The sequence below is a fragment of the Manacus candei genome, unplaced genomic scaffold, assembly GCF_025592945.1.
Source record: "Manacus candei isolate 608988 ecotype Guabito, Panama unplaced genomic scaffold, ASM2559294v1 h1tg000014l, whole genome shotgun sequence".
NCBI classification, from domain to species: Eukaryota; Metazoa; Chordata; class Aves; order Passeriformes; family Pipridae; genus Manacus; species Manacus candei.
This window is the reverse complement of record NW_026138062.1, coordinates 54,895,988-54,920,166: the sequence shown is the minus strand read 5'-3', so window position 1 is coordinate 54,920,166 and position 24,179 is coordinate 54,895,988. Positions and strand designations below refer to the sequence as shown.

General features: G+C 42.5%; 1 protein-coding gene across 1 annotated transcript in view; it reads right to left on the bottom strand.

Annotated features, from left to right (window-relative positions):
- TBX15 (T-box transcription factor 15) overlaps nucleotides 1–24,179 on the bottom strand; it is a 91,586-nt gene continuing 67,407 nt past the window's right edge. Inside the window, exons 6-8 of the mRNA XM_051780283.1 lie at nucleotides 23,437–23,501; nucleotides 15,932–16,029; nucleotides 1–2,185 (exon numbers count right to left, since the gene is read on the bottom strand). Coding sequence (XP_051636243.1) covers nucleotides 1,401–2,185; nucleotides 15,932–16,029; nucleotides 23,437–23,501 — 948 coding nt within the window. The 3' untranslated portion in view covers nucleotides 1–1,400. The remainder of the gene's footprint in view (nucleotides 2,186–15,931; nucleotides 16,030–23,436; nucleotides 23,502–24,179) is intronic.

The following is a 24,179-nucleotide window of genomic DNA, read 5'->3' as shown; positions in this document are numbered from 1 at the left end:
AACAATTGCAAAGATTTATTTAGCGCATTCTGTGCTTGGCACTTAGAAACAGAGTTCCGTGCGTAGGGCAAATCTTTATACACCTTTTTCTTCATACATATTTTACATACCATTTTTATTGCCCTCTTTTATACTCATAATAATGAATACCCCACTAGGCATATAAATACATTTATCTACAACACCTCACAACAAATCTCAATAATATCTGTATTCTGTTACTTGGTATTTGCATTTTCACACAACTTAAATGCATAGCTTGCACCAAGCTACAATTGTTTTCTTATTATTAAAGGATTTGAAGAGGAGGGGAAAAAGAGAAAAAAGAAAAAAAACAGAAAAGAAAAATGTCAAAAGGCAATGATCTATTTGGTTAAACAGAGATCATGTGGCAGTTGGGAGGTTGGCAAATACTCAACCTCACTGTTTCTGAAATGCTAATGGTTTTCTATGGCAACTCTTGCATGCAAGGACAGCTGTGCTCCTGTAGAGCAGAACTCTCTTTTTTCATTGCTCTTCCCCATGAGTTCAGCCTGGACAGTTTCCTCCTGTTGGGATGAGTGCTGTGGGACACACGTTCCCCACAAAGGCTGTCATCCATTCAGTTTGGCTGCATTACTTCTGGCCAAGTCAACAGGAGCTGAGCACTCCTCTTCCCTTCACCTTTCCAAAGTTCAGTCCCTGCTAATGTCTGAGGCTCCTTTGTGGGTTAAAACTTTTCTCTCTCCTCTTTCTTTCATCTCCATCTGCAGGCTGGGTACTAGTGAGCTCAATCCTCATAAAGAAACTGCTGGGCAGAGCCACGGTGAAAATGCAGAAACCTTTCAGGAAGAAGCTCTAGCCTAGCCCAGCTGTGCCATTCCTGTGATACAGTGGAAGAAGGTCCCACAGGCCACTGTTTGCTTCAGAAATGGGCTGAGCTGCTCCAGCAGTGAGGATCTATTTGGAAAGGGGGAGGTCTTTAAAGCCATGGGTAGTGCAGCTTCAGAGGATGAAGCCCTGTGAGACTGCCCTTCTTCAACACCCAGAGGAGACAGCACAGGGGTATGGGTCCCTCCACGCTGAAAGCTCACACCAGCTGAAAGTTAATGCATAGACAGTATATCTGGCTGCTTCTCTCTAGCTTCTTTTAAAGTCATGCCCTTCTCTCTGCAATGTCCAGAAAAAGCACGTGCTCCATGGCAGGTCTGGAGGCCCGGGGCTACAACAAGCTGCGATGGCTGTCAGTCAAGGCTTTCCACAAGGTTCTTGTGGCACACACCTAGATGGCTTGTGTTCTTATTCATCATTACAATACTAGTTCCACTATAAGTTTGAAGGCAAAAGGGTACTGGGATGGTTTCACCCCTGGAAACGACGAAGGTCTGGCTGCCTCCGATGCCAAGGAGAGGCATGGCTTGTTAGACCATGTGCACTGACATCTGCGAGGAGGAGCCCTGAACTGCACCATACTGTCTGTTGTCACAGGTGTTGGCTGTCTGCTGGTTGCTGGAGGGAGGGCTGATCATGTGCATCCCGTGATCCATTCCTGTGGAAAGGTATTGCCTCTCTCCAAAGGCCCCACTGGATGGGGAAGAGCAGAGTAAAGTGCTTTGGGAGGTGGTGAGTTTCTCTGGGCTTGCTGCCAGCCTGGGGGAAGCAGGGAAATTGTATCCATAGAGGTTGTAGGGATTGTGCAGGGAGAAGGCGTTGTAGGAGCTCTGCTGCATGTGGCCACCACCAAACATGTGTGAAGAGGAGGAGGTGGAGGCAGGGTTGCCTGCTTGCATGACATACTGAAACTGAGAGCTGGGGAAAGATCCCAGCTGGCCACTGTATGCCTCCATCTTGCTGTTGCTGGGCAGGGAGGAAGGAGCTGGCATTCCTGAGATCAAGGATGGAGTCCTCTGAGGCATGAAGGTTTCAGAGGGCTGCGAGGCAGAAGCAGTGCTGCTCTGCAGCCGATTGTAGCCACCATCACTCAGCCCTGGGTAGCTCTGCAATGCAGCCATGTTGCTTCTGGCACATGGGGGATAATCAGACAAGTTGAGGTTGCAAAGCTGACTCTCCCGGCAGCCAACATTGAAAGTGTTGGGGGCCAGATGAAAGGCTGGAGGAGAGCAGGATGGAGAGAGAAGGTGAGAGGAAGCAGATGGTGATGGGGTCCCTGTGCTGGAGGTGGTTGGGGAGGTTCCTGTGCTGCCTCCTGCAAAACAAAACACATGGGAGGATGTTCAGAGACCAGAATCACATCTGCAATACGAGACAGTCCCATCAGAAAACAGCTTAGTTTAATAAAGGAACAAGGGTGGTAAAATGGCCGCTGGAAAACTCAAGCCTTTCTTGGCATGGGCCCTCACTTTATTAATAGCATCCCTTGGTCTTTCCTCATGCTTTTTTGTGATGACTTTGTTTTTCAACTGAGGATTATTCCCTTTTAAAATGGGAGAGGGAAGCAAGTCTGCCACAGAGCATTGGGAAAAGCTGCGAGAAAGCATTGCTCCATCAGTCAAGAGATCTGCCATCTCCAGGCATGTGTACCTAGTTCTTTTTATGGGGAAAAAAAAATGTCTTTCTCCTCTCTCCAGGTCTGCAGGAAGACCACTAGTCTGGTCCCACTGCAAACATGCTTTAGCATCTGCTCATAGGCTTGTGGCAGGAAGTGGCTGAAAGCATGTTGGACTTCTGCACCATTCAACATTTTTTTCAGATGGCTCATGGTGCAGCGGGACTGATTTAAGCCAGAAGTAACACTAAAATGAAGGGACAGAGTTTCAAGCTATAGCCCATACCACAGAGCAAATAAAGAGGATCTGTCAGGATTTTCAATCATGTACTTAAACTTTAAAAGGGATTCCATATGTTGTACCACTGGTGTTAACAAAATATTGATATATACCCATGTCGGCAGTATCAACGCATTATGCAATATTTATGCCATGAATGATGGAATTGACTATTTTGCACAGCAGGAATGCTCACATGTTCTGACCTGGGAAAATAATACTGTGTAATACTACCAAGAATGGTAACAAACTAAAAGTAAGTGATATGAGGAAGCTGATGGCACAATTTTGAGCTTGAAAAGAGGTTATTTATCAGCAACAATCTGAGTAACAGGAAGCTTCCTTGAGCAACCAGGAAAATAAATGAGTTCTGTGCGTAAGGGAATTCAATTTTCTGATGTGAAACCTTTTATTTTCATTTGAATTACTCTCTTTGTGTGAGATCCCCTTTCTGCATTAGGGCAACTAACAGTCTTGTAAAAGCAGAAAAGAGGTGCTGGTGAAGAGATTGACTGAGGAATAAGCAGAACCAGAGGAACTGGGAAGACAATTGGTGAGGCAGCATTTTTGACAAGCTAAAAGATGACAGGTGAGATGCAAAGAGAACGTAAAAGAGTGTGTTAGAGTGAGCAGATGAAATTTAACCAAGGCAGAGATTGCAAATTGAGCATTAAAAATAAGGGACAGCTTTTTCTTGTGTCACCTTGTGGAAAAAAAAGCAGCAGGACTTTGAGACTATGTCTGCTGCCAAACGGGAGGAACTGAATGCAGTGCTGCTTGATGGAAAGAGAATAGGTGATGCTAATGGTTAAGAAATGCATTAGAAAGACAGGTTCTGTGTCAGTATATGAGGTGAGAATGTAAGTGAGGTTATATTTGACTCTTTCTAACACATCCAGGATGAAACAGAATGGGAAGTGAAAATGTACTCTTGAGACATTAAAAATATTTATGATTTTTTAATTTAAAAAATTTTCTGAAGCCAGACACAATAAAAAGAAGAAAAACCTTGGGCAAGCACAGCTTGGAGTGACTGCTGTTGACCCAGGCAGCATTAACAAAATGTGTGTTTCTGTGTTGCTAAATCAAATCAGTCATTCCCATTACCAGCCATGAGGAGGAATGCTTATTGGTTATTGCTTATTTCTAGGCTCCTGACTCCTTTATTCAAAGCATAAAAGAGAAGCATTGCATTAAATCTCTATTAAAGTTAATGAGAAAATTTGAAGTTTCAAGTGGCATCATGAATTCTCTGTATTTGCTTCTTGACAATACTGAAATGTTAAAACTTGCTCTTGTCTTTTAGGTCCAGAGTTCTAAAGCTTTTTGTGTGAATTTCTAATTTATTTTAAAGGGTACATTTCACTGTTTCATTTCAAGTCTCTGACAGACAATCTTGGGCTAATTTTGTTGTGATAAGTTAAGTTGGTACCTCCTCCTGCCTTTCTCTCTGTCTCTCTGTTACAGGTTGTCAACAATGCAGCAGGGTCAGCAGAAGGAAATGTCTGCCTCTACACAAGTAGTTTCATTGCAGTCTGTTTTTTGAAAGTAGTTGAAATTGCTGATAAAGTTGTGATTGAACTGAGGTACACAACTACAGACACACATATTTCTGTTAGCCCTACACTTAAAGAGTGCAACCTCCAGCAGGGAGGACAGGCAGACAGGTGAGTTTGCGCATCATCCTTTAGTAATCCAAGCTCAAAATCCAGAGGTCACATAATCAGAAAACAAAAACAGCACAAAGTGAGATGCATTTAACCCACAGTAACCCCATACTTGACTCTTTACACCACATATTTCATGAACAAACTGCAGATAGTGACTTAGTTGCTGACAGTGTCTGGAGAATAAGTAAAAATGCATACGTATATATATATGAGTATTCAATGATCTGTTTGAAATAAAATATGCAGAATAAATTATTAAATGTAATGTCTTCATTTCAGTCTTCCTTTATCCCATAGTTAACCTTTAAAAACTATGTAGAAGAGTGCACACACCAGTTACCCCAAGCATTAGTCTTTATTCATCTGCTAAGGAGCTATGATCAAGTTATACCCATAACTGAGGCTTTAGTAGAATAAGTAGAGGTTGCTAATTAGCAATTGCTTAATGTCTCCAAAACTGAGAATTGCACATTTCAGGTCACTAAAGAGAGACTGAAGTGATTCTGCTTTGAATTATCCCTATTTTCAGGCCAACAGAAAAATCCTGAAGTCACAACACAGCAGTTAGGAAATAAAGTAAAGAAGTAACTCTGTAACTTCAAAATGATGAGGAGGTAAGAGATCCATCGACAGGAGTGAACACCAAACCTGACAACTCTCTTTTAAGAATGCTTTGCTACGAATGCCAACCACAAGCACAGGACACACCACACTTATGATGTAACAGAGCATAACACAGAAGCATGAAGTTCCTGATCATTTGCAGAATAATTTTTATACTTTTAAGTGGAATGAGAAACAATACAGACCAAGGCCCTTCTCAGCTCATTCTCTTCAGAAGGCAAACAGCTCCACTCTGCTCTGAATGCTATTTCTTATCCATCTTTGCTGGCAGCACTAAGTATAGGCCAAATGCAAACTGGATTTTGTGAAGTTATGGCTTAGTCTGTAGTTGTTAAAAAGTCAGCCAAATATCCCTAGAGATGGCAGCAAGCCCAGCAAGTATATCCACACCATACTACAGCCTTCAATCCATGGATGTGTATGTCATTTTAATGGAAGTCATGGATACAAAAAAGCTCGTTAAACTGATACGCAACACTATGTTTAGGTCTGGTTTAATTCAACTGAAACCTAATTTAAGCAAGAACAAAATGAATCTCTCAATAATTCTCCTATGTTCTTTTTCTCTACCCACTGTTTCCCATGGAAATAGTTGCCAATACCAAAAGCATTTACTAAGTAGTGTCACAGTATCTCTCACCTCCACTGTCAGCATGATTCCAAAGTGATTAATTACTACTATGCCCAGATGATAATTTTTTGGCTCTGCAGACATCAGTCCCATATATGCCACATTTGTATAAAATACAAGGTTCAGAACTTCAAAGTCTGCTCCTTTGTATCTGAGCCCTGCACCACATGCCAGATGAAACTGTCTGTCCTCACAGTGTCCTGCTGTTATGTCCAGGGCTTAGCCAAGCAAGGTGACATCCTAAAGGAAGCCTGCTCTCTGTTTAGGCATACAAATGATAGCTAAGTTGACTTTATCAAAACAACAGAAGCATTTTCAAAGAGGGAGAGTGGAGAATGACCTAGTATAAGAGAAGTCAAAATCTGCAAATTGCGCTGAGAAGTAAGAAATCATTGGTAAGGAGAGAAGGTGGGAAAAAGAAGAATGAAATCATGGTGGAAGACAAGGAGACCCCGTTGAGAAGGTGGGATGTAAATGCAAACCTTCTTCCCCATGCCAGCATTTCCTCTTGTGACACCATATACAAATGCTGGCTGTGTGCCAGTGGCAGATATGTGCCCACGAGGGTTAGGGAAGAAATTACAGCTTTTCATCTGGGTATCAACAAGAACTGCCAGTAAAACATTGTCTCAGGTAGCTTGTGACTAGTCTTTCCTTCCTGTTACCTGTGTCCATCTAAGCCTTGGTAACGGTGCTGTCTCCCCATATGTTCCCAAAAAAACCTTGTTTTTGCTTTTGCCTGGACTGAGCTTGTCTTAAGGACAGTGTGAGGCTGAACTGCAAGCCATGGTAAACTGCCTCAGTCCATGAGTATGATGTGCCTTAAAATGAGGGACCAGAGTATTCTTGAAGCATTCAGCATGCCAGGGTGTCTGAAAGGCAACAGGGACCTCTTCCACATAGGGCAGGTCACGTAGAGAACTTATAACACTGCAGTGTAGATGGAAAATACATCTGCCAGCAGCCAGCACTAGCCAAAGGAGCTTTCTGGCAACTGCAAGATAGTGGGGAGAGCATCAGTGCCAAGGGAGTCTGAAGCAATTGTGCATGGAAAATTTTCTGGGATCTCTTTTACAAATGACACCATACTATTTAGTTGACCCACAACTTATCCCAACCTCCTTTATCTGAAAGGTGCACATAAATCAAGCTTTGGACTCCACTGCAATGTATTTTCCTTGCTAATGTTTCCAGCAAGGTTGGTTGTTACCATAACCTGCAGCGCCCCCGTACAAACCTCTAGGTCCTCAAAGTCCTTTCTTAGTGCAAAGGAGGAGAGAAAATGCAAGCTGAAGTTGCAGTCAGCGCAAGATGTCTGAACATGAATGCCATGCCCTGTGCAATGGCAGAGTCTCATCCAACAGGCAAGAGCTTCAGAGCAGTTTGGGCAACTTGGTTGCAGCCTGCAGCTCTTAGCATATCTGGTCTCAGACACTACGAACAGGTGTGGCTGTGGGTCATCAGAGCTTGTGCCTTGACTTTCTAACAAGGACTTTCTAACAGCGAGATGGTTTATTGTTTTGGTTTTTTTTTTATGTTTTGATGGGTCAGGCAGTAAAGAGTTATTCTTTGAGAGCAAATGCTTCTTAAACAACTCAGCCCACTTCCACTTACAAGCTAGTTTAGCTTATGGCTGGATCCACACTGCAGGTTCAGCATGGCCAGCCTATGGCCTGGAGGCTGTTTGGCTCAGCCCAGTAGGACAGTGTCTGGCCCACAGCCTCAGCCAAGCCATCTTCCACCTTCATATGTGAGCAGAACCTAACCCAAAAGCCAGATGCCTGGATTGATAGGTGCACGACCTCACTTATGCTTCTCCTGGAGGAGCCACAACTCTTCTGACACATGCCCAAGATGTTGGCATCTTCATTGTATGATAGGCATGTGTCCAAGCACCTGAGGGTGCAGGAAAAAGAAGCTGTGGCCACCAGTCATTCATCTGGCTCACAGCTCTCCTCCTGGCTTAACTTGAGTGAATAAGCCCTCCTGAGAGGCAGTTTATATTCACTTGGGCATAAAGCCATGCTAATGCAACTCTCCAGCTTTCCAAATGGAGCTGGCCAGGAGCTGGCATGTGTCTGGCCAGCAAGGAGCACAGAGCAGCCTGTCCATGCAGATGTACTGGAAGGTCTGTTTTTTGTGAGGACTCTACAGACTTGTACACATATGTAAAGAGCATTTCTAAAGTACAGGAAAGAGCAACTCTTCACAGTGTTCTGTAGTGTTCTAGCCTTGGACACAACAGTAAATAAATGTGATGGTGTGCATGCAGGAAAACAAATTTGAACAAAATGTAAAATCCCATTCCCTTTCTGTGCATTTGTACATGCATATATGCTAAATATGGCTTATGAAACTTACTCTGTCTTCCAAGTTACTTCACCTTTGGTTGCAGAACAAAAGTTAAATTTGCTAATTCCCTAAAGATAGGAATCTGAGAGAATAATAAGGTAAGGAGGGAGTGTTTGTGCAAATTGCCAGGTGGTCTGACTGATAGCTCATGAGGCAGAGTGTGCCACTGTAACCATATGATCTCATGTCCTTTAATAGCCTTAGCACAAACACCCGGATCCATTTCTGCTTCAGGCAGCACACACCTCAGTCCTGCTTGATGCCTCCAGGCATCTAAATGGCACAAAATCAGGTATCACTCCTGCTCTCCCCTATCATGACAACTTTTACCTTGCAAGTAAAACTGGTAGTCCAAGGTCTCTCTTCCCATTCCTAGCTTTCCAAAACCAAGTCTAAAACCCTTAGAAGGACTGAAGGATTCTTCACCACATCCTTCTTGCACCATCATTACTCGAGTTCTCAATTCAGCTCCTTGCAAAACTAAACAGCTTTGATACCTCTTCCTTCTCACCAAGCAAGGGCAGGACCACCTGGTTTATGACATGTTGGACTCTTTCTTCATTCTTTCCTCATTTCTAGGAATGAAAACTTCCCACTTTCATGGGAATGAGAGCCATTTCTGTCTTTACAGAGTGTAGCTGCATTTTTTTCTCTCTGGAGCCCTTGGTCAATTATCAAATTATGAATCCGCTGGTAAAACCTTTAAAAGGCCCAAACGAGACTCAAAATCTACCACATGCCAAGTTGCTGGGTTGTAGAGGAAACATAAAGAGTGCTTTGTAGTTCTTCAGGATACAGCTCACAGGGCACAAAAAAAATGATTACGGTAACAGACCGAAGGGGAAAAGCATATACTGTATGGCACAGAGGTGAGAAATGAAAGGAAATTTCGGTTAACAAATTATAGAGAAGGACTTTTTTTATAAGTTTCCCTCAAATTACAAGAATCACTGGAATTAATGGGAGATCTAGAACAACTCAGAATAATACTTTACTTCCCTTTAGCGCTTACAGATTTCTGCAACACAAACTGAGAAGTCAGAAAGTTAGAGATAAAACTTGCTTCAGTCACCCTCCAAGATAAAACATTTTCAAGATCTAATGGTAAAAAACAACCCTTTTGTTCTAATGTGGACAAAAAGTAGAATTCAGGACATCTGATTTCAATTCCCATCAATATCCAGAGCACCAAGGGAACTTTCCCGAAAGCACCCCCTTTCCAAGACCTGCAGACTGTCTTTAATGCAAGGGTTTCCACTCCTCACATAAACACATGGTACTCTTGGGCCAGATCCACACTGTCTCAGGAGAACATTACCTTCTGTCTTATATGCAGACAGTCCTAATATGGCACACACAACAGTTCCATGAGCTTTATATCAGCTCCTCCTGTTCCCCTTCTTCAAGTACAGATCAAATCAACTCAGACTCGGAGGATGATGAGTGATAATCATACATGGTCCTTCACATTTAAAACCATCAACTGGGCACAAACATTGACAAGGGGGTTATGTAGCAAAAGCTACTCTAAGAGAGGACACAGAATGAAAACAGGATGCAGAAAAGGACTCCCTGTGGTATAAATCCTTCAGAAAATCACAACAGAAGCTTCTGCAACATTGCAGCTGAGGTTAACTGAATTTGTGATCATTTTTTCTTTACTTCTGTCACAGAAGTAACCTGAATTGCAAACTTCTGCCAATCTTGAGGGAGTCTGCTTTGGGCCAACACTGGCCCTGGAAACTCCTGCACATTAAATGATAAAAAATACAATAAAAAACTATAAAATCCAGAGGCACCGAGGTTCAGAATTTCTGAATTGAGAAAAAATGTCACAGTACTGTGGCAAGCTCAGAGGACATGTCATTTTCTATTCAAAACAAAATAATGTGCTACTCTGAGGAAATTTGCAATTCTTTAAAGTAGTATTGCCCACCTCCAATCATTCATGTGAAATCTGATCATCACACAGCCAATAACAGAGATTTTCACTTCAGTCATTGGAATTCAGGGTAAACACCTCGCTGGAGTAACAAACCACTTCAGGCTCCTTTCAGGTCATCAGGGAGTGGCAGTAGCCACTCTTGTCACATCTGGGAGGGTATTTTAATTTTCAGTGTGAAAGATGAGACACTGAAGCACCAAAAATGTCCCTTCTCTAAAGAAAAACTATTTGCAACTCAACAAAGAAGCTGGAACAGTTAGATCTCTGTTGCTTTGTTTAAATGAGGCAATCTACAAGCCATTTGAAGTATGTAGCAGAAACCAGTGCTTGATCCCAATAACTCTGGCAACAACTGCTCTGTTTCTAATCTCCTCTTCAAGTCAAAAGAATAATTGAGACCAAACCTAGATATCTGACCTCTGCCAATAGCCTAAACTGCCTAAACTGCTCACAATTGATTTGAAAGGAAAGCAGCATCCAGATTATCCTGGTGGCAGTGCTGAGAGAACTGATGGCTGCCATTGGGAGGCAAGGGGCCAAGCAGATGAATCTGTAGGTTGTTCAACCTCCTTTGGCATAATGTCTCTTTTGGGAGACACTATTTTTGGGATCTAGGATCTCAGATAAAGCCAAAAGGATCTTAATAGTTATTTACTTCTTTCTGTCTCCAGGTGCCTGTGATGCCTTCAGATGAAGTTCTAGAGGGCTCAGTTTTCCTTCCACTTGACACCAGTACACATTTGTGCACTCAGGATTTTGTTTGCATATGGCTGCAATCAGGGCAGCTCTCTGAGCACCACCCCCATGAGTGAAGCGTATTATACCGAATAAGTAACAAGCTGTACAGACAAATTTTGGCAAGACAGAGGTGATGCCTGCCCAGAAAGTGTAATGTTTACAGAGAAGGCGGAAAAGCAGCACCACCTAAGCTCAGGGTATCTGTCTCCCATCTGCTGACCTACCATTCCTGACAGACTTAGTGTCTGTCTTGAAACATTGTTCCTACAAGAAAACTTTGTTCCTTTCCAGCAGTAAATGGGACATTTGAGTCTCTTCCATGCTGAGGACAGGGTGTGTACCCTTTTGTGCATATCCTTGTTGACACAAAACTGCAGGATTAAGATATTCCCATCTCAGAAAAAGACAGTAGGACCTGTACTCGATCGTGTGCATGCTGCTCTAGGGCTAGCAGTATACCTGCTGCTACCAGATACAGCAACAGCTGTCTTGCCAGAGAGGAGCACACCCCTCTTTGTCTTCAGTACCCTTTTAGACAATTTTCAAGCTCTTAATGCTAATTTCAAGAACCATTAATGCCAATTTTGCAGACTCTTTGAGAGGTGGACTCTTTACCTCAGGTCTCCAGTCCAAGACCAATGCAGATGCTCAAGCTGATGGAGACAGGGTTGAATCTACTGAATCTACTCTTTGGTGGAGTGCCTCAGCAAAGGCACTTATTCAAAGAAAGAGACCCCATTTGAAAGGAAAGCTGCCTTGAAAATTCACCAGTCAAGTCTAAGATGTTTGAGCCCTGCAAATTTGGTATGTATATACCAAAGCAGCAATTTAATGGTGAAGTAAATTTTTATGTGCTGCAAGCCTGCTGATATACCACATCATGTAACTCCCATACTGGTCCTGAAATTCTGCTTAGGAGGAAATTCTTTTTACCAACTACCAGGGTACCTTTGATTTCACTTCTTGCATAAGTCATCAGCTTTTGTAGGAAAGATCAGATACTGATCACTATTCTACTATTGTCCCAGTGCCTTTCTAATCTCTATGTCCTGGCAAAACTTACAGTCACTGATAGTGATCTGCTCATCACAATATCCTGTGGGAAACTGGATATCACTGGATATAGAAGCCAGCAATAGCTCTTTTTACTCTTAGAAAGTGACATAATCCAGAGTTACTGAAACTCTTTTCTTCTTCCCCCCTGCCTCTTCTTTTTTTATGTTCCCTTTTATAATCAAGAAACTGAGCCACATATTTTTAATAATGAGAATCTGGATGTGGTTCAATCTAAATTTTGAAAATATATTCCAATTAAAGACATTAATAGACTCTTGGCTTTCCCTACATCCCATTGACATGTGCATTCAATAATCCCAAACCCCCTTTTTCCTAGTAGTAAGTAGACTGCAGTGTGGGTGACATCACTCTCCAGAAGGTCAGCCTTCCCTGGGCTTCCATTTTCTGAGTATTTCTTGCAAAGGTTTTGTTCAGGGGGAACTTTCTTTTTCCAAACTGGCTGCAAACCTACTGTGACTGTCAAACATGGTGTTTGTTCCTCTGAAGCTGTGATGACTTTTGGATTACATGCTCCAAAAGAGAGGTTTGTTCTCAAGCCAAAGGGTTTCACTAACAGAAAGAGCATGTTCGTCCCCTTGGTAGGACAATGTGGTCACCAGTCAGGTCACAGACCTGCAGAGACTTACTGATGTGCTTTACTTCAATGGCAGCACGTGCAAATAAAGTTCATGGACTGCTACATTCAGCCGCACCAGGCATCTGTGTGACTGGTTGTGATATCAAGCTTACCAGTTTGTGTGGCAGCTGAAACCTATCATTGTGCAGATTAGAGAGTTATTTAATCCCTGTATGAAACAGCTGCATCCAGCACACGGAGTATTGATTTTGGTGTGTCATTGGGCCCCTTGCTCAACATACAGCTTGGGCCAAGCAAATGAGCAAAGCACTAGGATGCATGTTGAATGGCAGAAAGGATAATGTGGAAAATATTACACCTTTATATAGTTGTATCGTGTGGATGCATCTGGAATACTCTGTGCAGACTTTTTTTAAAAGAAATTATTAAGAATCTGGAAAACTTCCCACTAGAAGAGAAATTAAATGACTGGTGCTATTCACTTTGAGAGGCACAGAAGAGGGACATAAAAACATAAAACAATTAAACGTATAAAGAAGGTGGATGAGAGAAAACTTCTCCTTCTCTCTTAACATCCCACAAAAAAGGATGGACATTAGGTTGGAATGGAAAAATCAGAGCCACTTGAATGAAGCATGTTCCACACAGTTGTTTCATAAAAACATGAAAATTGCAGTAACAAGAGTATCAGGGGTGGGTAACACAAAGCTAACATCTCTACAAGATAGTAGAGGCCATAAAAATTTGGTACATAAGCTAAGAATCTGTAGCAATTCATAGGACAGAACTTTATGCTGCTGACAACCCAAGCTCTTACCCCAGAAAACATAATTTTTCCTACTACAGTAAGAGGGACTCGTCTCTAGAAAATCAAAGCTGAATTCCGCAGTTCTTATAGCAGAACTGGTCCAGCAACTTCCCTAGATTTCATGTAACTGGAACCTGTTGCTTTTTTCCTATCTACCACTATTCTCTCCCTCCTCACAGGCTGGATAACCATAACTTCCTCCTCATCAAGCAGGCACTTTTGCTGCTCTCACCCTGTCTCTCTGAAGTAAATATGCATTCCTTTATAGCTGCAGTGGTCACATCTAGTCCCCAAAACCTCCTGTAGCCTCCTGTGCAATCTCTCAATTAACAATGCAAGGGGTAAAAGGAAGGCTTGCAATTCTTCAAATGTTAATTCAGAAATGTCACATGTTCACCCAGTTTTGGAGACAACAATGTGATTTAGAATTAAAGTATCTGTTTATTAAAATAATACCCTGAAAACTTCTAATTCATAAATATACAAGGGTGTGAGATAACAGCATGCAGCTCAGAGCACTGAAGCTTCTGGCGGGAGAGAGAAGGAAAGTCCAAGGTAAGTTATTTACATGTGAAGACTGGCTCAGGCTGGGAGGATCCAAGGTGCAAGAGCTTATTGGTGATGTCAGCTGTTAAACACCAGTGATTTACTCACCTGTCACCCAGTTCATGTGCTTGAAAACAAGGAGATGAAGAGGTATGAGCATGGTATATCCTGGTTGTCTTACGTTTGGAGGGAAGAATCACATGTGGCTTAAAGCCACCCCAGCATTTCTTGCTCTTTCTGCCAGCAATTCCAAGGCCTCCAGACCAGACCATTTGTGCTGGCCTTTGGGGGATGTCCCAGCAGTCAGAAATTAAAATAGAGTGTGTTTATACCTTGGCTTTACATCTATTTTTGAGACCAGGGGACAGCTTGTTACAGCAACTACTGAGAGGTGAGCACTATGATGACTGGAATATTTCTGATTCATTATCTTGAGCTCATTTGACATGGTCAAATGCAGAGCTCAAACCACTTTTTTTTAATGAGTTATTAAGTTTTTGAGATCAACCTGTGAACACAACTTTAGTTACAGGCTGCCCTAAGCCTAGAGGTCTGTGGTGCAGTGGTGGTGGTCTGCACAGAGCCAGCTGGTCACAGGGTACTGGCTTGCTTCCTGGTTTTTCAGCTGCCAAGCTATATTATAGCAAGCTAAAAATACATTAAATATTTTCCTTTCCTAGTATTACCTTACCACGTAAGCAATTGCTGGACTTGCCAGTAGGATGTTATCTGATAACCGAGGGGAGGGGAGGGGTTGAGCCCAAATAGGGAGTGAGACATTGGAGAGAGTCTGCTTCAGTGGCTGTGACCAGGAGAAGAAGCTGTTATGTTTCTATTTAGGTGGGTGATGAAAACATTCCTGAGTGCCTTCTTTAACCCATCTCTGACCACATCTCCCACTCTAAGTGCTCCTCCACACAAGCCCCTGAGCTTGTGCAAAATCTCTCCTGCCCCAAGTTGTGCCATTTAAGACCAGTTGGGTGGCCATGTAAAGACCATGTAAAGACATGGGGAGTCTCACACAGTTGACTGGAGTGTGCTCTATCCTTCTCTGATGCTATGCCATCAGAAACATGATTCAGCAGGTGACCTAGGCTCTGGGGTGTCGCACGTGGAACTGAGGTAGGGGACAGTCAGCAAGAAGACAGTCCTGCACTGTATACTCTTCTGATTCTGCCTTGGAGATGGGCAGCCCCAACAGCCACCATGGCTTCCCTGCCTCTGGAGGAGACCATATCATCCTCAGATGGATTCAAGGTCTGGAGGGAATTTTTGGGGGTGATGTCAAGCTAAAGTATGAGAGGCTGGAGAATCTGCTGCACAGGGCAGGCATTTGGTTTTGATTGTTTAACCTCACTGGTGTCACATTTAAACACCATTTTGAATTGTTTCTTTTCTTGCATGTATATTGGAATGAAAAAAAGTATGAGGCTGCCTTGATACCTCCATTCTCAATGATCACTGTGTTTTTAACTAGATATAGCAGCAATAAAGTGAATGGGAAAGGTCTACCCCTACAAAAAGCAAAATAGCAACACAGTCTGAAACTAGAGATGAAAGCCCTACTTAACAAGTGAGAGATGTAAAGGGCAGAAGCTATGAAAAGACACTGCATGAGCAAGTGGATAACACTTGGCTATCCAATAATTCTTCCCAGATTCTTACTAACAGAAAGTCTCTCCAGCAAGGCTACCGAGTTCTGAAATCAAGGTACCATGATCCTGAAGAGGGGCATATTCTTGGTCTCCTAAAACTTCCACAGGGCACAATCCCATTTCCCTTGTGTTTCCACACAAATAGTAAACGTTAACTGTAAATGGAGAACAACGTGTCTGACATGCTTGAGCATTTCCTCAGTCTCTCTGTGCCCTCTTCACACTTAACTCATACTGTGTTGTTAGGCTGCTTCACTTAACCCTACACTCCTTCCTGCTCCTCCTTCTAGCTCTTAGGACTCTAGTTCCAGCGCTCAGAAGACCAGGGAGATCAAGTGGTTCTTTTGCACCTCATAAGGCATGGCCTGTCCACCATTTCCATCTACCCTCTCTGCTCTGTGTCCTTTCATTACAGTCAAGAGCTCAATGATGTTTGTGACATCCCCATTCCAGTCGCTGGACACACGGCAAAGTGTGTTGCTGCTCTTATGCCCTCTTCTTCTGCTCTTTCCACAGCTCTTTGCATTCCCTTTGTATGCTCACCTTGCTGCTTCTGCATGGTAGTGAAGTCTTCAAAGGTGAGAGTGCGCACGGGGGGCCTCCAGAAGGCATAGGTCTCCATAATGGCCTCCAGCCCCGTCCTATGCAAAGAAAATAAAACAAGGAGAGAATAAGAATGTCAGCTGAGGGCATAGGCACTGCGGAAAGAAGGCTCCGACTTTTTTTGACAGGTTGCCAGCGGCTACCGAAAGGTCACCTTGGCATCTGTGAATTCCTCAAGTCTTCCTGCACAAGTGCTGGGCACCAGAGTAAAATAAAATTTCCCCAACCCAGGATTTCAAAAGCGTCAAACAGTCTCTCAATGCCTTTTTCCTTTACAAAAAGAATCTCAAGCCTCGTGTCTGCTTTACAGGAGACACATACCTGTCAGCTCCTCAAGGTGCACTTTATCATTGACTGGGCCTCCACACCTGGTGGATGTAAGCTGTCATGCAAACAAAGGAGGTCTGGGATTCAGCCTACAGAACCAGAGATTTTGTGAACTGCCTTTTCCTGCCACTTCCTACTTCTGGGCACTGTTCTGAAGTGCTATGGGAAGCCATCATAAAGGGAATCTTCTTGGGTTTGGACTTTGACTAGAAATGCATAAGATGCTCTTTAAAAATTATCAGTGACATCTCTGCTTTGGGTCCTTAACTCACCACAAAGACATAACAAAAAGAAAACACCAAAAAATTTGGTGAGAACTTTTCTTCTTGAAGGGTGGGGGTCTCAGATTTATTGTTATTTTCACCAAAAAATGCTGGAAGTCTCTTAAGTCCATAGCCTCAGTGAGGACACAGGTACATTATCAGGAAAAGACTCTATGTTCCTTACGAGATAAACCCCTGGAATTTCTTCCCAGGAAAGGCTCTCCTCTGTGGAAGCTGCACACTGCTCTGTTCCCCATTCCTCACTTTCCCCTGCCTCTTTTCCAGCAGTAGGTTTTAGCCCATGCGTGACTGTACACTACTAGAGATTCTTCGTCAAATGCAAGAACATATCCCCTTTCAACGCAAAAGGCACTAACATCCCCAGAGCCTCTCATCAGATGTTGAGCTGACACTGGAGCTGCCTTTTGCTTCTGAAAATGTCTTTCTGCACGTGCCTTCACTCACTCGGTTAACTTTCCAAAGTCTCCCCGGAAGCTTGGATGCTTTAAATACATTGGAGTTGGCAAACTAAACTCTGTATTTTAAGAGGAGGTTTAGAAGAGAGGTTGTTGCATGGTGTTTATTAGCTGCTAAGCTGTTAGAAGTAGAAACAGAAGACATATCTGCATAGCAGTCTCACACTAGTGCTGAGCACATTACAACAAAACTATTTGGTTAATACAGTGGCCTCTGCCAGCTCATAGAGCTCAGAGACAACAAGGCAGTGCAGAATTTGAACCCATCTGCTAAGCTGGGCTCTGTGTGCAAAAGCTACCCTTCAACTACCGATATCATGCCCCAGGATTTCCTCTGCTCCCTGTGTGTGAAAGTCACACATTTTCAGACTCCATCTGCTTCTCAACTCTCACAGCTGGGAAGAGAACAGCACCTTTTTTGCAGCCTCATGAAATGTTCCCTGGCCCAAACATGAAGGGAGGACTTTCTGGTACCATATATCCAGGGGCAAAAAATGTCCTGAGCAACTTGCAATGCAACTAGACCTGCTGTTGAAAGGACCTGCCTTGGTGATTAAAACCATGTAATATATCCAAAAATGCAGACTGAAAGTTCCAGCTCTACTAATTCAGCTGCTCTGTGTCTTCCACAGAATCATGTGAGGAAGCAAAGAGGCCAGCTCACTAAAACCAGTGGACACACAGTCTGGCTCAGTCATTAGATCTCCAGCGTCAGACTTCTAGCTCTGCTCTCATAACTCCCTTCCAGTAAAATCCAAACCCTAATGGGAGGTGGCTCAGGGAGACAGTAAAAGCAGGTTAATGCTATTACCACTGCCTCTCCCTGGAGACTACATCATTATCTGCTCAGCAACTGACTCATTCTAAGTTTCTAGCTCTGCATCTACCACCTTCCGCTGTATCAATACAGTTCTCACAGGTACCATATAATTTGAAAAGGAAAAAATAGAATAGTCAGGAGATAATAAAAGGAAGAAATAAAACTAAATCGGGAATAATACACTGCTTTCAAGGTTTAGACTCCACTGTGTCTGTGACCTGATAGAGGGTAATTGGCAGCACTGAGAGTACCAGCTTTTATTCCTGCCTGTATGTCAGGGAAAGGAAAGATGCCTCCAGAGACCCACCTCCTCCTGCTCCAGGAGAGGAGTTCTACAACAGCACCTTTGCTGTGGACACAGCTCCTCTCACCCTTCCCTTTCCACACTGCAACTGTTGGAAACAACACTGTGGCTTTGCTGGACTCACAGATTGCCCTGAAATGCCGAGGGCAGCGTGGCAGAAGCAGGTACCTGAAGAATGGATGCCAAACTCCACGGCCGGTTCTTCCTGCCACTAATGTGAGACCTTTACTCCTCCAGAACACGTGTGGAACATGCATTACAAAACATCCTCTCTGAGTATGTGGATAACAGAGCTCAAAGTTATGTACAGTTCTCCTATGCATAAATTTAAGTCCCTATATACTAGAAAAATCTTTTTTTCCCATTGGTGTATGGTTTGTTTGGGTTTTTTTTAATTTGGTTTATCTTTTGGGGGGCCTATTTCACTTTGTGCAGAAAAAATATTGTGGGTGTTTTTGAAACAGTATCTAAGAAGGACACATCCTTACTGAACTTTCACATCTTTCCATGCATAAGACAAGATCCATGAGACAGCAGCTTCATGTGCTAACCTGCTAGGCACCAACCACCCTGTGTATGGAGTCTTGCAAAAGAAGAACATGCAGCCATGCTAAAAAACAGCTTTTGATGAGAAGGCACACCACCTTTGTGTGACTGATTTTACAACCCTATCCCCAGCCTTTCTTCTGTCTGTGATGTACTCCTATCTTTGAAAGAAAATGTTGAGGTGGTGAGGTGGGAATCAAGAAATTTAATCCCTGTCAACTCTAACAACTGTGTCTTATGTAGCAATTTATGACATTAGTGTGCTCTCCTAGTCAGCAGAAATACTGGAGTGCTATTATGTGTGTGTGTTCCACCCCCTAACAAGGAAAAGAAACCCCCCCTGGCCAATGAAGAGACCTTTTGGGACAGCAATAAATGCTGACAAAAAAATAATTGTTTGCAGCATTCCTGGAATCTCAGTAATACGGGGGGAGCTTTGGTGAGGGCTGCTGGTACCAAGTGTGCTGAACATAATCCATGTGGCATTTATTTTCTCTTCCAAAGAGCCGCACTGAAAAATTAACTTCAAACTATCTATCAGTCCATAAACCCTCCCCTCTCACACCATCTTTATGAAGGAAGTAAAAAGCAAAAGTATCAGAAGAGGACTCACTGCCAGCTTTTTTTTTTTTTTAATAAGGTCAGTCCTTTAAAAGGTATCCAAAATTTACTCTCTCTTTTTCATTCATTCTTTTATTTTTAGTGCTATAAAGTTTTAATAATAGGCAATAAATGAAACAGTTCCATTGTCTGAAAAATGAAAGGACCTATCTGTGCACTTCCATAATCCATCCCATATGGCTGATCTTGCCATTCCCACTACATGCAGGATTCAGGTCATCATTTCATTGTTCACTGGGGAAGCCAAACTATTGGCTCCAAGTGCCTTCCTGGCTTTCTTATCCTAGACAAAACTCAAAGAGCATTTCCAGCAGAAGCAACTTGTATTCACTTCAGCTGCCCACATCTGAAAGTCAAGTGCTGTTATTTGCCTTCAGCCTAGGGTTTTTTATCTTCCATGACCCTGATGAGTTTCCTGACTGTTGTCCCTTCTAGCTTCCTCCTGGATAAGGAGGTCCTGCAAGCATCCCACTGTCAAATCAATTTTGCTTGGTCTCCAAAAATAGGCTCTGTGGCATTAAACCTGCACCCTTGCTACCCAAACATTTGGCTAGCTGAGCTCTATATCTCAAAAACTCTAGTTTCTCAATCCCTTGAAGTTCAGGAAAGAAACCAAGTAATAACTTGACTTGTACCTCCATTACATAGGTGTCCTTTCACCACCAGAAGCTTCTCTTGTTGCATTTTTACAGATGCTTCATGTGCCTTTCCAAAAAGTGAAGAGGGACCAAAAATCAGGTAGAGGGAATCTCTAAGAAGTAGGAACCAAGACTCAGCCTTCAAACACAGGCTAAATTCCTAATCCAACAGGGCAAATGGCTAGATGGCTGAACACCATTACTTAACATGGTTTGAGTGCTCAAAGACTGCAAAACATCGTCTAGCTGCTGAGCTGTTTCTATCCTTCCCTCTGAAACCCATCACTGCTCCTTCTCCCAGCTTAAAGACTGAGGCAGTGAGCTATGAAGGGAGACACTCATGCAAATAACTGAAAGAGATCTAAGAAAGAATCTGGGAAAACATTGCTCCTCCATATGGATACAAGCATTTACATCATGATGGGGTGTCCCCAGAGCAACAGGGTTTTAGCAATCTCTTGTAGTAATGAAGTGAGACCACAGTCATAAGGAAACGTAGGGGAAGGCTGTGAGCTGATGGAAGCAAAAGATTTAAAAGGGAAACTATTTTTAAAAAAAACCAGTTAACTCCACGATTTCTGCAGCAGGAAACAACAGTGAAACAATAAAAGAATAAATAACTGGAGGGGAAAATATCTACCACCATTTAATGGAAGAATCTCCACACAAAGCAGAAAGGTAATGTCCTAGAGAAGAAGTGGCCTAAGAGTTCCTTTTTTCCCAATATGCTCTGCTTTTCCCAGGGGGATTCTCTCCTCCATCATTTGCTGGCAAACTCTAACCATGGCTCTGATTCAGTATCCCTATGTCACTGGGATATGATGTCCTGGAGCTGCCTCAGAATTCTGTGTCTCCTGCTGCTGCCACACCTTTTTTTTTTCCTTAAGACCTTCTAAAAACCTCTAAAAACCTTAAAACCTCTTGGACATATACTATTCAATTGCCTGCTTCACAAATGGCCCCTTCTTCAATTTAACCTGTTTCTTTTTCAAAGAAGGCCTACATTTTCAGTGGGACATTCTCCAGCCAGTCTGATGCACTGCAGTTGACCGAAGTTGTGGGAAGGATATGTGAATGATGTTTGAGGGTGTGGGAATTTGCAGAGCATCATGACTGCTAATCCAGCTGACCAGTAATCCTGATGAAATGACAAATTCACAGGGGGAAGAGCCATCCAGCATAGTTAAGAGAAGTCCCATTTGGAGAGTCCTCTCCCCACACAGCTTAGACCTGAATGTTTTTCTCCCTCTTATGTGAACGTCTATGTATGTGTCCTCTTGAAAGGGAGCAGCTGAGCGTTAATGTCCTCCACTAGCTGACAACAGCAGTGCAACCTTAGCCAGACCACTGCTTGTGAGGCAGGCGCCTGACTGCTATATATGCTTGCAAATACCTTTGCCTGTTTTTTTCTTCCTAAAGCCTCAGGCTGCTCTCTTTGATGTGTAATACCTTAAAGATTTTAATTCCTCTTTACATCAGCAGAAAGCCTTACTGAGCCCTCCCCACAGCTGCAGCCGTGTAGCAATTTCCTGCCCTTTCTTAAATCAATGAGCTACAAAGATCAGTAATTCCCAACTTTTTCAGGAAACTGTCCAAATTCACTGAGCTAGGACCTTATTAATGCCTTCCATGTTAATATAGCCCACCATGTACCTGGAACTGCATCAATCCTCTTCCAAACCCAGCCCCCAGTGCAGCTGTATCTCTGCACACAGATCATGTACCTGGGGCACATCCTACTTCCCACACACAGGAGAGGAGAGCAGAGTAAAAATCACATATGCCTCGAGGAGAACTGATGCTCCCAGTGGGGATTAAATGAGAGCGGTAACATCTTTTTGCATAGCTTCTGTAAGATGCAGCTCAGAGGAACTGAGCTAGGAAATCTCTAGGTCAGTTAGGTGTCTGTGACCATAGAGCGTGTAGCATTACAATGTGTGCTGGAAAACACAGGGACTGAACACTGTCCTTAGCAAACTATAAGGACGTAGTGGTCCTGGGGAACACACACAGCAGGAGCATGCAAGTAAAAACTGAATTACAGTGCCCATGGGAACAGCAAATGAGGGTTATGCACATGACTTTCACTCCGGCTTGCAGAATCTTGCTTTACAACCCTAGGCTTCTTGTAATGTACTCGTATATGTCTAGTTCTATAATAAAATTAATGTTTAAAGCCTTTGTCACACTGATTGAAAGGATACCCAAGTCATTTAGATCTGAAATACTCAGATAGGCTGCAAATTCTTCAGGATTCATGAATGGCAGAAAAAGTTGAAACTTTGGTTTGATTTTCTTTTTCTTTTTTGATAACTCTGTAATGTCTTTACTATCACAATAGGGGTTTTTGATTAAAGTTCCTGTTTAACTATTACCTGTTAAAATACTTTTTTTTCTAAATAACGCTCAAGGTGTTTTATTTAATCTTTTCATAAAAATCCTGGCAAAAATCAAGCGACACAGTCAAAGTGAAATAATCTGACAACACTGGAGAAAAACAGGAATTGTTTGAAATGAGAACATTTTTGCACTTTTATCCTGCAAACCTATCACAAAGTCATTTTTTCTTCTAATGTAAAGCAAGCATTTGCACTCTAAGTTTTGGCATTTCCTGTGAAAATTAAAATTAAAAAATGCCCTTCAACCAGCTCTACATATAATAAAGAATAAGTTATTATTTTGCACAGTGTTAGACTGTGACCTATTTGTCTGTTTTACAGTCTGCAATCCCCCATTTTTCTGTGTTCTTCATTTTAATAACAAAAAAAAAATAGGAAACTACAGTATCTCTACAAGTTCATTAATTTTACCTAATTCTTTAGATATCATGGTACCACATCAGCAATACATGAACAGTTTACTAACAACTTATCAGAGATGCTAAAGAATGTTTTAAAACATGAAAATCATAGAAATGAGCATAAATAAATTAATTTTCCAGGACATAAAAAAAAGGAAAAAACCCACCAGCAAAACACATTTACAAAATAACAGAAAGGACACTAAGGTAGAAGCAAAGAGAGAACCAAACATACGGCAGCAAAAAAATACAGTCACAGAAAAAAATGTTATCAAGCAGGAAAGAGATAAGTTGTCTTTACAGATATGTTGTCTAAGAATATCTAAACCCCTTTGTCAGGGTTTGGGACTGCAGAATCCAAACAGAGGTAGGAGCAGCACTGGAGGAGACTTCTGAAAAGAAATGGGATCAGTCTAGCTGTTTAACCTGGGAAGTATTTCCTAAAGAAGCCATCATTACACATTAAATCTGTTTAGTTAAAATAAAACAGTCCTTCTAATTCCTCTAAGAACTATTTTACAGCAAATTTCTCCTGTAAAACATAATTATGATCACAAGATGCCTTTCTCAACCTTAGACACATGCCCTGTGCACTCATCAGGGAAAGGAGGAAAGAGATCGGTGAGGAAACACAAACAAGTTCCTGTTACCTGTTTCTCCCAGAATCTCTGAAACCTTTAGCAAAGGGGTTTCTGTCAATTTTTAATCTGGTGATCTAAAAGGAAGAAAAAGAGAATTAGTTGATGTCTTCAAATTTTTCTCTTTAAACAAATGAAAATTACGGATGATTATCACTCTCACCCAAGCCACTTGTACAGTGATTTTCCATACTTATTTCCCCGGACTTCTGTTAAAGTTGCCCTTCCATTATCCATGAATACACTATCTGCTTACAAGAGAATGGCACCAGAGACAGAAACCATGGCAGTATTAGGAAACCTGGCACAGCACTGGGGCTGAGAAGTTGTTCCTGAAGGAGAAGCACACCTTGGACCCAGACGCAAAGCCCCAGGAGCTCTAATTTGTCAATGTCCACGTGGTTTGGGAAGCAGGCATACTGCTCATGTTTGGCTGGTATCTGAGTTATCCCAGCCTCAACACTCTAGATATCCAGCAGCTGGATGCGCTCATGAACCTTCAAACAATGCTGAGGAGGAAAGGCCTAGCAAAGCACAGGCTACAGCCCCCAAAGATGGGAGCTGGCCACCCGGTCACACGTACAGGTTGCTGCTGTCCTGGTCAGCATCTAGGTGGCTCCTCAAGAGTTTTCCGGTCTGGAAATATTTTTTTCTTTTTCTTTTTTTTTTTTTTTCTCCTTTAAATAAAGGAAGGGGCAGCCAGACTAACTGCTTTGGGGGGGATCTTCCTTCATGCTTTATTTTTAAGCACAAAT